This window comes from Pelmatolapia mariae, linkage group LG3_W (assembly GCF_036321145.2).
Source record: "Pelmatolapia mariae isolate MD_Pm_ZW linkage group LG3_W, Pm_UMD_F_2, whole genome shotgun sequence".
In the NCBI taxonomy this organism is placed as follows: Eukaryota; Metazoa; Chordata; class Actinopteri; order Cichliformes; family Cichlidae; genus Pelmatolapia; species Pelmatolapia mariae.
In genome coordinates this window covers 32,504,091-32,517,781 of record NC_086229.1, presented here as the reverse complement: position 1 = coordinate 32,517,781, position 13,691 = coordinate 32,504,091, and the positions used below count along the sequence as shown (strand labels likewise).

The 13,691-nt window shown below is 43.8% G+C and overlaps 1 protein-coding gene and 1 long non-coding RNA gene across 2 annotated transcripts; one reads left to right on the top strand and one right to left on the bottom strand.

The window, feature by feature from the left end:
• Positions 1-1,855: 1,855 nt before the first annotated feature.
• On the top strand, positions 1,856-5,009 carry LOC134624388 (uncharacterized). The gene is made up of 3 exons (XM_063469366.1): positions 1,856-2,793; positions 2,903-3,184; positions 3,677-5,009. The coding sequence occupies exons 1-3, from the start codon at positions 2,577-2,579 to the stop codon at positions 4,705-4,707; spliced, it is 1,530 nt and encodes a 509-aa protein (XP_063325436.1). The 5' UTR covers positions 1,856-2,576; the 3' UTR covers positions 4,708-5,009.
• A 208-nt stretch (positions 5,010-5,217) lies between these two features.
• On the bottom strand, positions 5,218-7,027 carry LOC135932692 (uncharacterized). Its single transcript, XR_010573593.1, has 3 exons — positions 6,687-7,027; positions 5,805-5,988; positions 5,218-5,540 (listed from the first exon to the last, which is right to left on the bottom strand). It is a non-coding gene; the product is annotated as an uncharacterized LOC135932692 (long non-coding RNA).
• Positions 7,028-13,691: the final 6,664 nt, after the last annotated feature.

Here is a 13,691-nt window from a genome sequence, read left to right as displayed (position 1 = left end):
AATGACAGAAGATGGTGCTAAACATGATTTTAAACTGTTCTTTATTAAAGCCTCACAGACAGAGATCTGAGAGCAGGGCTCAGTGGGTACATGAGCCTTTATACATGAAGTGTTTCAGGTTCATTTAAATCAGTTTTTCTGTTTCCAGCAGAGGAAACATGATCCAGCTGTGTTTGATCACATGGATCTGCATGGATGCAGCAGGACCTGACTCTGTATTAAACATGTTGTTATTATTGTTCTTACAGCCTTAAATCAGTAGATCAGGTGGGTCACATGACACCTGGACATTCACAGCATCTTTCCTAAATAGAGGGACCAAGTGTTTCTTTCTGCTTTAGAAAGCTGCTCTCTGTCCCAAAACAGAAAGTCACATGCTCTCTGCTCTGTGATTGGCTGCTTCTTATCTCAGCTTCCTGCAGAGGGTGGAGGTCTGTTACACACACCAACAGAGGTGTTGTTCTTAAAGCTCTCAGGCGATGCTGCAGCGCCCCCTGGTGACACAAACTCCTCCCTCTGTCTCAGAGGTCAGGGGTCAGCCTGCTGCTGAGGGTCTGCCTGTTTATGGACTTCCTGTCACAGACCCGGGTCTCAGCGTCAACGCTGGTTTCTGATTGGATGGTGTGGAAACCCAGCTTCCTCCAGCCGAGTGATGTGTGGATTCATCACCCTCTGTGGATCAGTGTAAGTCTGTGTGTGGGTCAGCTGCAGGACTTGTTTGACCTTTGACCCTGGCAGACAGAGCTGGTTACTGCTGTGTGACTGCTGCTGTCGCTCCACTTTAAACTTCACTTAAAATAAGTCCTGGCATGGCCCCGCCCCCTCTGACCTGCTTCTCCTGGATGTGCTGATCGCTGCACTGCCAGTGTTTAACCACACCTCTTCTGACTGACCTTTGACCTCTGACATGTCGATTTGATCCTTATTTAATGATGTCTTTTATTTAGTGTTTTAATTCTGTGTATTTATATGTGATGGTGTTCCTGTGTTCAGCTTCAGCTGATATCCACAGACGCTCCCATTGGCTGGATTTAAAAACACAACAACAACAAAGTCCGTCACACTCGAGGTCTTAATGAGGCTCGTTCCCAACAGCTGACATTTTTCCATTTAAGTGACTCTTTTAAAAATATGTCTGCCTGAAATTCACGTTTCATTTATTTTGGGGATTTTAATAGAGCGATAGAACTTTATTAATCCCTCGGGTTTATCCTCCATGAAATCCAGTTTGTCGTAACAGAACACAGACAGCATAGTACAGAGGATATAAAATAAAGGGGAATACGAGAATATGAATATAAGCATAAATATATACATATATACATAAACCTTCAGTTTTCAGGAGACAGACACTATCTCTACTTTTAAGAATAGACTTCAATCCTCCCTTAGCTATGCTGCAATAGCTGTAGGATCCCGGGGATTCCCATGATGCATTGAGTTTTTCCTTTTCAGTCACCTTTCTCACTCACTATGTGTTAATATACCTCTCTGCATTGAATCATATCTGTTATTAATGTCTCTCTTCCACAGCATGTCTTTATCCTGTCTTTCTTCTCTTTCAGCAGATGGCGCCGCCCCTCCCTGAGCCTGGTTCTGGTCTCTGCTGAGTTTGTTTCCTCTCTGCTTTCGCGCCTTTCTGCCATCATTGACAGCGTTACTCTTCAACTGGAGGCAAAAACACTGAAAACACTGTTCAAGTCCAAACTCAGTGTTGTAAATGATATCATTAATTTTTGGTAAATCGGTTCATAAGTGGTTATTATTCTGCTGCAGCTTGGACCGAGCTGATGCTTTTACTTTGAAAGGTACAGAACGACACGGTGCCGTAAACCAGGTGCCGTAAAGCGTACAGCAGTAGCAGCAGCGGGAGTTTGAATGCGCAGGGAGCTGATTGGTTAGTAAACAGATAAAAAGACTGTTAAAGTTTAACTGTGAGTCACAAACGTTTCGTTAGCAGCTGGTCGATGAGGGAACAAGGGTGCTGGGAAAGTTTGTCGTGGAAATGTCACCTTGTTATTTCACGGATACGGATGGGTACCGGTTTCCGGTGCCATGATGGCACCGGTTCTGACATAAACGGTAGTAACCAGACCGAAAAGCAGCGCACATTTCGGTGCTTTATTTCGGTGCTTTTTTTTTCCTGAGCTGTGATGACTTTAGATTTTAGCCAATCATTTTACGTTTCCGTAGGCGGTTTCAGTAGGCGGGGCCAGGTACGTACGTTCTTTTAGAGCAGAGCTACAGATTAAAAATGCCCAAGGCGAAGCGGTCAAAAGTCTGGCTGTACTTCACAGCAAAATATGCAAACTCAGCTGCCTGCAACAAGTGCTTTAAGCTGATACTGTTGTGTGATTCTTACTCTGAATCTGAATAAGTACGCGGGGCCACTGTGTGCAGTAAGACCAACTCTTTACTTCCTGTATAACCGTCTCCCGGCATGCATTGCCAGTGCGTAACACGTAATAGCTAGGTTTCATTTGACGTAGACGTGACGTCGACGTAAAGCGCGAAATTTGACTGGCGGTCGGAAGTGAAAAAGATAAGCGCAAAATCACAGACAGACAGTACGCAAAATGCCTATGTCCTGTTGTGTTTACGGATGCTCCAGTAGGTCGACCAGAGAAACCGATAAACGGTATTTTAGGGTACCAAAAATAGCCCAACGAAGAGGAGAAAAATGGAAAATTCTAACCGAAAAACGTAGGAAAAAATGGATTTTAAATTTACGTTTACAGTCGGGAGGAGCAGAGTCTGCCAATGCCCGTGTCTGCAGCGACCACTTCGTCAGAGGTAATGTTATGTTTGCAAACGAACTTATTAGCATTAGGTTGTCGTTAAATTCTCGTTTACTTAGTGCTTTTAAGTTAGTAGTCTAATATTGACTTGATTGGGACTATAGGCTGCCCAAGTGCTTTGGATGACGAAGAGTCGGAGGACTGGGCTCCGACGGTCAATCTCGGCTACGAACGAAAACCCAGATCGGAATCAGTTCTCAAACGAGAGAAAAGAATGAAGCTTAAGGCAGAACAGCATCGATGTGCAGAGGCGATTTTGGATATGCAACAGACGGCTGAGAGCCCGGATTTGAGCCTAGTGACAGTGGAGAACCCCGAACTGCAGCTTCCAGCTGAGAATCCACAACCAGAAGACTTCAGTGTGAATGAGACATTCACTTATCCAGGTAAGATATTGTGCTGAGATGTAAAACAAACAAGAATCATGTCAAAGAGAAAAAGATGCCATTATCTGTAATGATTATGGTCCAAGTTACATATTACATGTTTGTGATTTTTTAATCACAGAGTAAATCCATACCATTTTATTCAGAAAAAAAGAAAAAGTGGCACTTATTACCGTCAGGCACACACCACAGGTTTTTGTACACTGCTATGGTTCTTATATTGCCAGATTCCAGACAGTCTCCTTTCACAGATAAGTAAAGATATCCGTAATGTAAGGTTTCTGTGGTGAGAAACATATAAATATATTTTTTGTTTAGACGCAACATGTTTTTTTGTTGATTAAAAAAAATAATTACATTAAATTAACATAGTGAATTAAACACATTACACCAGATTCTAATAGCCCACTAAAAAACTCCTACAGTGAAAATGAGTAAAAATTGAGGTTGCCTCTATTATGCTGATTATGCTCCCCCACTGTTATATTGCAGGCTGTGCGGCTGCTGGATGCCAGACAGAGCTGACGATGGATGACATCGAGAAGATGGAGGATGTTTTGAGACAGAACACAGCAGAGCTGGTTGATCTTCGGAGCAAGGCTCTGGACACACAGTTCAGCCAGGAGGCTTTTGAAAAAAATGAAGACAAGACAAAGTTCTACACAGGGCTCCCCAACTTCTTAGTTTTAATTCAGATTTTTGAACTGTGCGAGCCCTATATCACCTCGGGACCTATGTCTTTGTTGTCCAAATTTGAACAATTCATACTAGTTTTGCTGAGGCTGAGACTAAATCTGCCCCTGAAAGATTTAGCTTTCAGGTTCAATATTTCTCTGTCCACTGCTTCTAGAGTTTGGCATAAAGTAATTGACATACTTCATAAAAGGTTAGAGTTCCTAATTGAGTGGCCAGAGCGACATGTTCTTCAAGCTACGATGCCACTGAGTTTCAGACAGGCATTTGGATGTAAAGTGGCTGTGATTGTTGATTGCTTTGAAGTCTTTATTGAGAGACCATCTAATCTTCTTGCACAAGCTCAAACTTGGTCCAACTACAAGCACCATCACACTGTAAAATTTTTGATTGGTGTTGCCCCCCAAGGCTACGTCACTTACATATCTTCTGCCTGGGGAGGGAGAGTTAGCGATAAGCAGATCACAATAGAGAGTGGCCTCCTAAAGAACTTGTTACCTGGAGATATTGTCCTTGCAGATCGTGGGTTCAATATTGGCGATAATGTGGGGTTTTACTGTGCTTCACTACAGACACCGGCATTCACTAAAGGGAGAAAACAGCTGTCAGCCTATGAAGTGGCAGAGACAAGGAAAATAGCCAATTTGCGTATCCATGTTGAGCGAGTCATAGGTTTAGTCAGGAGGAAATATCACATTCTGCAGAGCAGGGCTATGCCAATAGACAACATGTCCACAAAGCCAGGTGAGACACATGCATTGATCGACAAGATTGGGGTAATTTGTTGTGCCTTATCAAATCTCTCCGAGTCTGTTGTCCCACTGGAGTAAGGGGGGTGGGTGGTAATCAATCAGTTAAAAAAAATTAAATGTCTTGTCACTGTCACGGCTCACAGAAGGGGGTGGAGAGGAAGAGTAGTGTCCAGTATCTGCTGCTTGGCTCTGGTGATAAGTAGAACAGGGTAGAGTAATAGTAGTACCTAAGTCCTGACTCCTGATTAGTCTGTAAATGTTTTCAAATGAAATATTTTTCTCCAACTGTCATATTGTGCTGGCAGTTTGTACAGTATTATACTGTGAGATGGATTGCAATCTATTTTGTTTATTTGTTTAAAAGTCTAATCTTGTAAATAAACCACCAATGTATTATTATGCTGCCTCAATAGCATTTAATCATTGTGTAGTGTTACACAACACTTAAATGACACAATTAAATGTACAATAAAATTAAATGACAATTTGTGCTCTAATGCTACGTCAGAGCAAATACAATAGGCAGAACTCATAATGACTACCATCAGGTCATAACAATATTCAAAATATCATTATGTTGTCGTCCTTTTATCACATTACACATGTATGTTTGTAACTTGCTGTCCCAGTATTTCTGGGAGTATACTGTTTCTAAAAAAACACTCAACTTTAGGAATCGCATCATCCCAAAACTCAAGGTCAGGCAAAATCCTTTCAACAAATATGTCATTGCGGTTCCACACAACAAAGTCACAGTACTCTGCATTTGCAATGTGAAGCTGTGCCTGAATTTGGTAATAGTAGTCATGAGTTGGGTCCAGTGTGACATTATCCCCGTCACTGATGAGGCAGAAGCCCTTCTCCCCAGCACGCATGCGCAGGTTGACCGCATCTTTCTGAGAGTGTGGGCACTAAAATCACAGTGATGAGAACAACAATCAAGATTTATCTGATGAAACAGTGAAGAAGCAAAGATGATGGGTGTGGTCTGTGTTATCATAATCTCTCATTGCCCAAAACAAATGTCTATTTGAGACAGACAATAAAGCCTCATCTTATCTTAATTGAACAATAGATTAGAAATTAGAAAAGGTATTTCCTGCATTTTTACTCAGTTCACTGATTCTTATGGAAAGATGTCACACCTATGGCCTTGACTACAACAGAGTCAATACCTTAATCTCGCAGATGCCAGTTCCATGACAGTCACAAGTGACTATCCCATCAGGGGAGGACCCCATGTATGGCCACTTGGGGTTCAGCCAGAGACCGCTGTCCATACATGAGAAGCCTGCATGCTCCTGGCTCATAAGCTTCTCATATGCTCCTCTGGCTTGTGCTTCATGTTTGCATCCATAACTATAAACAGTACACATGCCAAACATGAAAAGGAAATTATTACTTAGTATTGGATGTGTAAAACAGTAAAGTGATGTATTATACAATATGCCATTACCCTAAACTATACTTAGTTCTTACCCTGTATAACCCTAGCCGTATAAGCCTATAACTAACCTCCATCTTCATAACACTTTTTTAGTTACAGTTATGGACAGTTTCATACCCCAAATCTTAACTCTGCCTTACCCTACATCAAACCCTAAATACCTTGTAGCAGCTGTGGTGAACCTATATGCCTCTGGATAGCATATGGCCTTGATCAAGCTCTTTGATGGTTGCTGGGGGTTGGTCTTAAGAACTTGTTTCAGCTTAGAGGCAGTTACGCGTCCAGCTCTTTGCCTAAACCAAATACTGCTTGCACTCTGACTTCGAGTCGCCCTCTCTACAGCCTGGACTTGGGACAGGGTGAGCTCTTCAAGCTGGAAGTCCAGGCATAGCTCTTCAAGGTCTTTGGGGGGGAGCTGCAGTGTCTCTGGTGTTCTGTACTCAGGCACAGTTTTAGGAAGCATGCTAGACTGGGGGACAAATTCTTTGTGGTAAGGTTCCCTAGACATCAGTGCTGCACTCCTTGGACAGTTTTTGCTTAAACTCTCAAAAAACCTACAGTATGTCTCTGAATCTCTCTGCACTCTTGGGCATGGAAGTGATTTCCCAACCTTTTGTGTACTTGTGCAGCCATCAATGGAACACTCAAGCTTTCGTTTTTTTGACTTTGCTGAAGAGAAGTCAATCAGAGTTACTGGGCAAGCAGGAATCTGGAAAAATTAAGCCAAAGAAGATCATTAAAATTTAAAAAGCTCTTTTCCAAAACGCTATATATTCGTTTCCAAAAATATTCGAAATTGAACAGTGATGGCAGTGGAGTGAGTATGTGTGTTTTAGGCTGGGTATAGTGGTTGGTTGGCAGTGAAGTGTGTGTGTGTATGTTGGGTGGGGATGGAGGTGCCATGTGCTGGGTATAAAAGGAGTGGAAAGTAAGCAGTTCCATGTTGATGAAAATGTGGTGTGAGGAGTTGTGAGTATTGAGGAATGCATGAGAAATGTGAATATATAAAGTGCTGCAGTCAGGTGTGTGTGTGCGCAGAAAACAAGTGCTAGGGTGTTGAGGCATGCATGAGAAGGGTGTGATATACAGTATACGGTTCTGCAGTCATGGTTATGTTAGTCATGAAAAAGGAAATGGCTTTTAAATGCTGTTATAGCGTTTTGGAATAGAACTCTTCATTTATTAAAGTACTGCCTTTTGTCTGACCCCTCACCTGCAACCTGCCCGGCTTGATTAGATCTGCCAGGAGCTTGAAGCCCCCGCCGGTATAGCCTACAGGGTCATTGAGGCACTCAAGCTTCCCCACCACGACAAGGTAGCAGTATAGGGGAAGATATTTTATCCTACTGTCACATGAAGTCCCAATATAACATTCTTTATCCTTCATTTTGCTTTTTGGCTTACCTTTTTAACATGAGATGGCATCAGCCACTTGCACTGCTCTGATGTGCATTTCGCTCTCATTTTCACCCCAGCTTCAACTGCAAAAAGAACAGCTCCAACGTGCGAGCATGATTCTGATAGTCTGGAAATAGAGCACATAATCTTTTTAACATGAAATGCAATATTTACAGTACATTTTGATGATGCATAGCTTACTAATACTAATGTGCAATGGCACTTTATTTGAAGTAACATGTTTATTCATTAACTCTTTCTCAACAGCCTATAGAGAAATCATTATCTAGGTGATGACATGACTGAATAGTTCTACCCTCTATCTGAAAAATGCATCTGAGTGTCATGAGGGATCTAAGGCAATCACACAAATTCTTAGCTGATGAATTCTTAGCTAAAAGAAAACACTCTCTCCCCACTACTACTGAAGTACACCTGCAAAATGCTAGCAGTGCCCTATGCGTATATGTGTGTGTGTGTGTGTGTGTGTATGTGTGTGTTCTCATTGCAATAACATCCTACTTAATTAGGCTACTAACCCTGCCATACAATTGCAATGAGCTGCAATCACTTCTCCATCCTCCTTTGCAATTACCCAAGTCTTCAGAGGTGTCTCGTTAGACCTCTGGGAATGGTTTACCTTGAAACAAACAACTGTCACTCTAACGAAGTCCTAAGGATGTGGCATGTTTGTTGACGTTAAAGCCGCTACCGCTAACTGTTAGCGTGTTTAAGATAAAGCAATATAAGAACAAACACTCACCCTTGCAAACACCAAACTGTATCCATCACGGAGACGTTTTGTTCCAAGGTTGTGGACCCACCCGCTGACAAAAAAATTGTACGCCTCCAGACTCTTGAAAGCTTTCATTTGCTGCCTAGTGTAGTAAGAAGTCTGGAGGACCAAGTAGTTGGTGATATCCACAGCCTCGATAGTAGGCAAATCCTTTACTTCTGTGGTGTATTCGGACATTTTCAAAGAATACGGATCACGTCCGATATATTTTTTAACTATCTGTTTATATCTCTCCCGAGAAACGGGGTCTAAAGTTGCACAATAGCTGCTCTCCTGACTCTCCACAGTGTCCTCCATGTTTACTTCCGCCCTCCACTCAAAAATCGCGCTGCCTCCGCACGTCATCAGAACCACGTGACCGCAACCCAACTATTACACAATCAAACAATGAACACATACTGCCCATACAACAAATGTACCAGAGACAGTTATGAATACACCACATCTCCCCTTTTAAACAAAAACAGAATATTACTTTTCTCAGGACAGAACTTTCGACCAGACTACCTTTTGATTCTTTTTTTTTCTCTTTTTCAAAGCCATACAAGAACATCTGGCAAACAATCTGCATTACATTTTTAACCTTTTGTTTTTGACAACTCTTTTTTTAGATTTATTTTACTGTGCTCTACAAAACCATTATAACACAGTTATATAACAACAACTTTTTTTTCTCTCTTACAGATCTAACTTTTTAGGTTTAACTATTGCCCTCCCTGACTTGGTTCTGACAACATCAGTGTTAACAGGTGTAGCAGGGATCACACTGGGTGTTTGAGGCTTCTGCACCTCAGGCACATTAGCAGGTTCATGCACTGGTGAACTTAAAGGAATCAAATGCACGCGATTACGCCTCACAGTCCCTTGTGGTAACTCCACTGTGTATGATCGGGGTGTAGAGTGATTTTGGATAACAGTGCCTGCAGTTTTGACATCAGTCACCCAAACTTGCTCTCCTGGGGACAGGCTGCATAAAGGTTTTGCGCGGTGGCGCCTGTTGAAGTTTGCCATGTCCATCATCCTCTTCTCCCTTTCCTTTTGAGCGAGCAGTGCATTGTCCAGCAGTGTAGGCTCCAGCTGCGATGGTAGTATCGGCAGTGTGGTTCGCAGACGTCTGCCCATTAAAAGCTCTGCGGGGCTGTATCCGGACTGCAGTGGTGTAGCTCTATAGGCAAGAAGAGCTAGATAAGGATCAGCTGCTTTTTTCAGAAGATTTTTTACAGTTTGCACAGCACGTTCTGCTTCTCCATTACTTTGCGGAAACTTGGGGCTGCTTGTGATGTGTTTAAAGCCGTATGCTGCTGCAAAGTCTGCAAAGGTTTGACCTGAATACTGCGGCCCATTATCAGACATGAGGACCTCTGGGATGCCATGACGGGCAAAGAAAGATTTCAGGTGAGTAATGACATCGTTTGATTTTGTTCTGTTTAACAAAGCAATCTCAACAAATCTAGAGTGATAGTCAACAGCAAGAAGGTAAGTTTTCCCTCCCAGCTCGAAAAGATCTGTGCCCACTCTCTGCCATGGGCGGGCAGGGTATTCTGTTGGCATGAGTGGCTCACTGTTATTGTGTCTTGAATACACGTTTTGCACTTGAGCACCATCTCAGAGATTTGTTGACTCAGCCCGGGCCACCACACTGTTTGGCGTGCACGAGCTTTACATTTTACAACACCTTGGTGTCCTTCGTGTAGTTTTTCCAGCACCTCGTTTCTCATTGTTGAAGGAATGACAAGGCGTGTGTCTTTTAGCAAAAGGCCGTCTTCAACAGTGAGCGTGGCTCGGTCAGGCCAGTAATTTCGCAGTAAGGGCTCTTGTTTTGCATGTTCTGGCCAGCCTTCGGTGCACATGTCCATGACGCGAGCACACACACTGTCGCTTTTCAGTTGTTCCTTCAGTGTTCGCATATATGATGAACTGACAGGCATGTTTGCTACAATACTGTCCACATATATGTCCGTGCTTTCCATCAGCTCTTTGTCTGACATGTTCATTGGTTTTTTCAGCGGTGAGCGGGACAAAGTATCTGCTGTCCAGAGCGATTTCCCTGGGGCGTACTGCACAGTGTACGAGTAACGCATGAGTCTCATTCTGAATCGCTGGATCCTGGGTGGCAAGAGATCCAGAGCTTGTCCTCCCAGTAAGGAAACGAGAGGTTTGTGGTCCGTTTCGAGACAAAAATGTTTACCAATCAGGAAATCACGAAAACGCTCACACGCCCATGTAGACGCCAGTGCCTCTTTTTCCACTTGTGCGTATCGTTGTTCTGTAGGAGAAAGGGACCTCGATGCATACGCCACTGGTCGCCATCCTTCTTCCCACAGCTGCAAAAGAACACCTCCGAGACCATAGGATGAAGCATCTGCTGATACTTTAATGTCTCTGTTGGGGTCATACATTGCAAGCACTTGGGGTGAGGTCAGGGCATCTCGTAATGTTTTGAAAGCTCTCACTTGGTCAGTTCCCCAGTACCATGCGTTCTTTTTGGAAAGAAGATCTCGCAGGGCTTTGTCTTTTTCAGCTAAATGGGGGATGAACTTGCCCACTTGATTCACCATGCCCAGAAAACTGCGCAACTCTGACACATTAGTTGGCTCTGTCATTTCTGTAATTGCCTCCGTTTTCTTCGGGTCAGGACTGATTCCTGTGTCAGCTATGATGTGACCCAAGAAAGCAACCTTGTTCTGGGAGAGCTCGCATTTTTCAACATTCAGCGTTATGCCTGCTTTTTCCAATCTTTGCAGTGTAGCATGGAGACGGGAATCATGCTCCTGATGGTTACGTCCCCACACCAACACATCATCAATGTGACACACCACTCCTTCGAGACCCTCGATGACCTCCGCCATCATGCGCTGAAAGTGTTCGGGCGCTGAGTTGATCCCAAACGGTAGGCGGTTAAAATGGAACCGCCCAAAAGGAGTGATGAAGGTGGTGAGTTTGGCGGACCCATCGGACAGGGGAATCTGCCAGAAGCCCATGTTGGCATCCAGTTTGCTAAACACTTTGGCTCCTGCGAGCATTCCGAGACTTTGTTCAACCGATGGCAGCACATATTTTTCCCTGCACACATACTCATTTAGTCTGGTAAAGTCTACGCAAAGTCTCAGCCTAGGGCTGTTTTTCTTTGGAACGACAACCATGCCGGCACACCAATCCGTTGGTTCCTCAACTCGGGTAATGACACCAAGCTCTTCCATTCGTTGGAGTTCCTCCTTTACTCTTCCCATTAAAGGCAGAGGAAGCCTTCGTGGAGTTTTGAGCGAGTACGGCACAGCGTTCGGTTTGAGTTTAATGTGATAGGCCCGCTGCACTTTCCCTAGACCATTGCAAAGTGTAGGGTAAGTAGTCTTCAGAGTATCCATTGAAACCGCGTCAACTCGCACCAGCAGGCCAAGAGCTGTAATGGCGGGCAGGCCTAGCAGTGGAGTGCTCAGGTTTCTTACAACATAGACCTTCTCTGTTGTCTGCTTTGTTCCGTAGTTGAGCTGTAGCTTTGTAAAACCTGCAACGTCCAGTGGTGTTTTTCCAGGGCCTAACAGAGGTTTTTCTGGCTGCTGGAGAACTGGTCTGTGTTCGTTAGCAAAAATCTTTGATAAGTCCGAGTCAGCTATTACAGTCACATCTGCTCCAGTATCCAGTTTGAAAGTGATTTTTGCATCTTTCACTTGTATGATGGCTGTCCATGCCTGGCCGTCACTGGAAACTGAGCCTAGGAAGAAACCTTGCTCCTCTTCCTCCTCAATACTTTGCACTGTCTTGCTTTGTCTGCAGACGCGCTGGTAGTGACCTTTTTTTCCGCATAAATGACATTTTGCATCATTTGCTGGGCACTCGGGTTTCGGATGTGGAGAGCCTCCGCACTTGTAGCATTTATTACTTTGTCTCTTGCTATATTGCTGTTGTGTTTTGACAGTTTTATTTTTGAACATGTTGAACTTTGTTTTGTCGTGCTTTTGTATCACTCTGCCAACTGTTTTCGCATTTACTTGCATTACATTAGTTTCACTTCTCAAAGCTGACTGTTGCTTTTTGATTTCTTCTGACTGCCTGGCCATATTTATAGCTTTATCCAAGTCCAAGTCTTTTTCCATCTGCATGCGCTCAGACAGCCTCGTGTCGGCCAAGCCCACTACTATTCTGTCTCTTATCAGCTCATCATGGAGCAGTCCGTAGTTACAGTGCTCAGCTATGCATGCAAGGCAGTCACGAATGCATCAACAGTCTCATTCGGCTCTTGGTTGCGCATATTGAAACGTGCGCGCTCATAAACAACATTTTTCCTGACAATGAAAAAGTTGTGGAAGCCATCTCTCACTTTAGCATAGTCCCGCTGGTCTACATCACTTAACTTTAGTCCTCTCAGGACGTCATCCGCTTCGTCTCCCATACAATATATGAGAGTGTTCACTTGATTTTCCTCCGAGCTCGCAGACAGATTACTTGCCTGACGGAATCTCTCGAAGCGACGGACCCATCTTGTCCATTCGTGTGGTTTGGAAAAATCAAAGGGCTCCGGTGGCTGGATGCTAAATGTAGCGCTGGGAGTGTTAGCCGCGGTGCTAACTCCTGCCCTCGGACGATCGTCTGCGTCGTCATTTGGCATTTCGTTTCCACCTTCCCCTTCTCCTCACACTCGGCAGATGTAGGAAGTCTTACAAGTCACACAGCACTTCTGACACCATGTGTGATTCTTACTCTGAATCTGAATAAGTACGCGGGGCCACTGTGTGCAGTAAGACCAACTCTTTACTTCCTGTATAACCGTCTCCCGGCATGCATTGCCAGTGCGTAACACGTAATTACACAATCAAACAATGAACACATACTGCCCATACAACAAATGTACCAGAGACAATTATGAATACACCACAACTGTAATACTGTCAAAGGAGGTAACATCTCGAATCTGATGAAACACCTGGCGACGCATAGTGTTTTTTTTAAAAGCCGAGAAATGCACCGTATTTGATAGCTTGCTGCGAGACCTCACACCGTGCACATCTATTGCGGCTGTGGTGCCTGTTATCGGACCCGGAGTTAGCAACATCCCCCAAAAACCCGAAGAGTAGAGTCCTGGCGCCTAGCCCTGTCAGTGTAGCAGAAATGATGACGGATGATGATGGCAGCAGCAGCCGTTCTCCTCTGCGTGAGTAGCTTAATGTTGTTTGTGTGTAATTTACGTTGAGTACGCTAACCACGTTATTACATTAATGCATGTAAGGTGAACTAGCAAACATCATCATAGCTACATGCGGCTGTCTTCTTGTTTGATGGCAGATACTCCCTTCACCCTGGCCAAAAAGGTTAAAATGACCAAAGAAAAAGTGGAAAACAGTTAAACATGAGAGGCTTTTGGACAAAGTTTGTGTTTTTTCCATTGTTTAAGCACTGCTTCCAGCCAAGAGTGATACCATATAT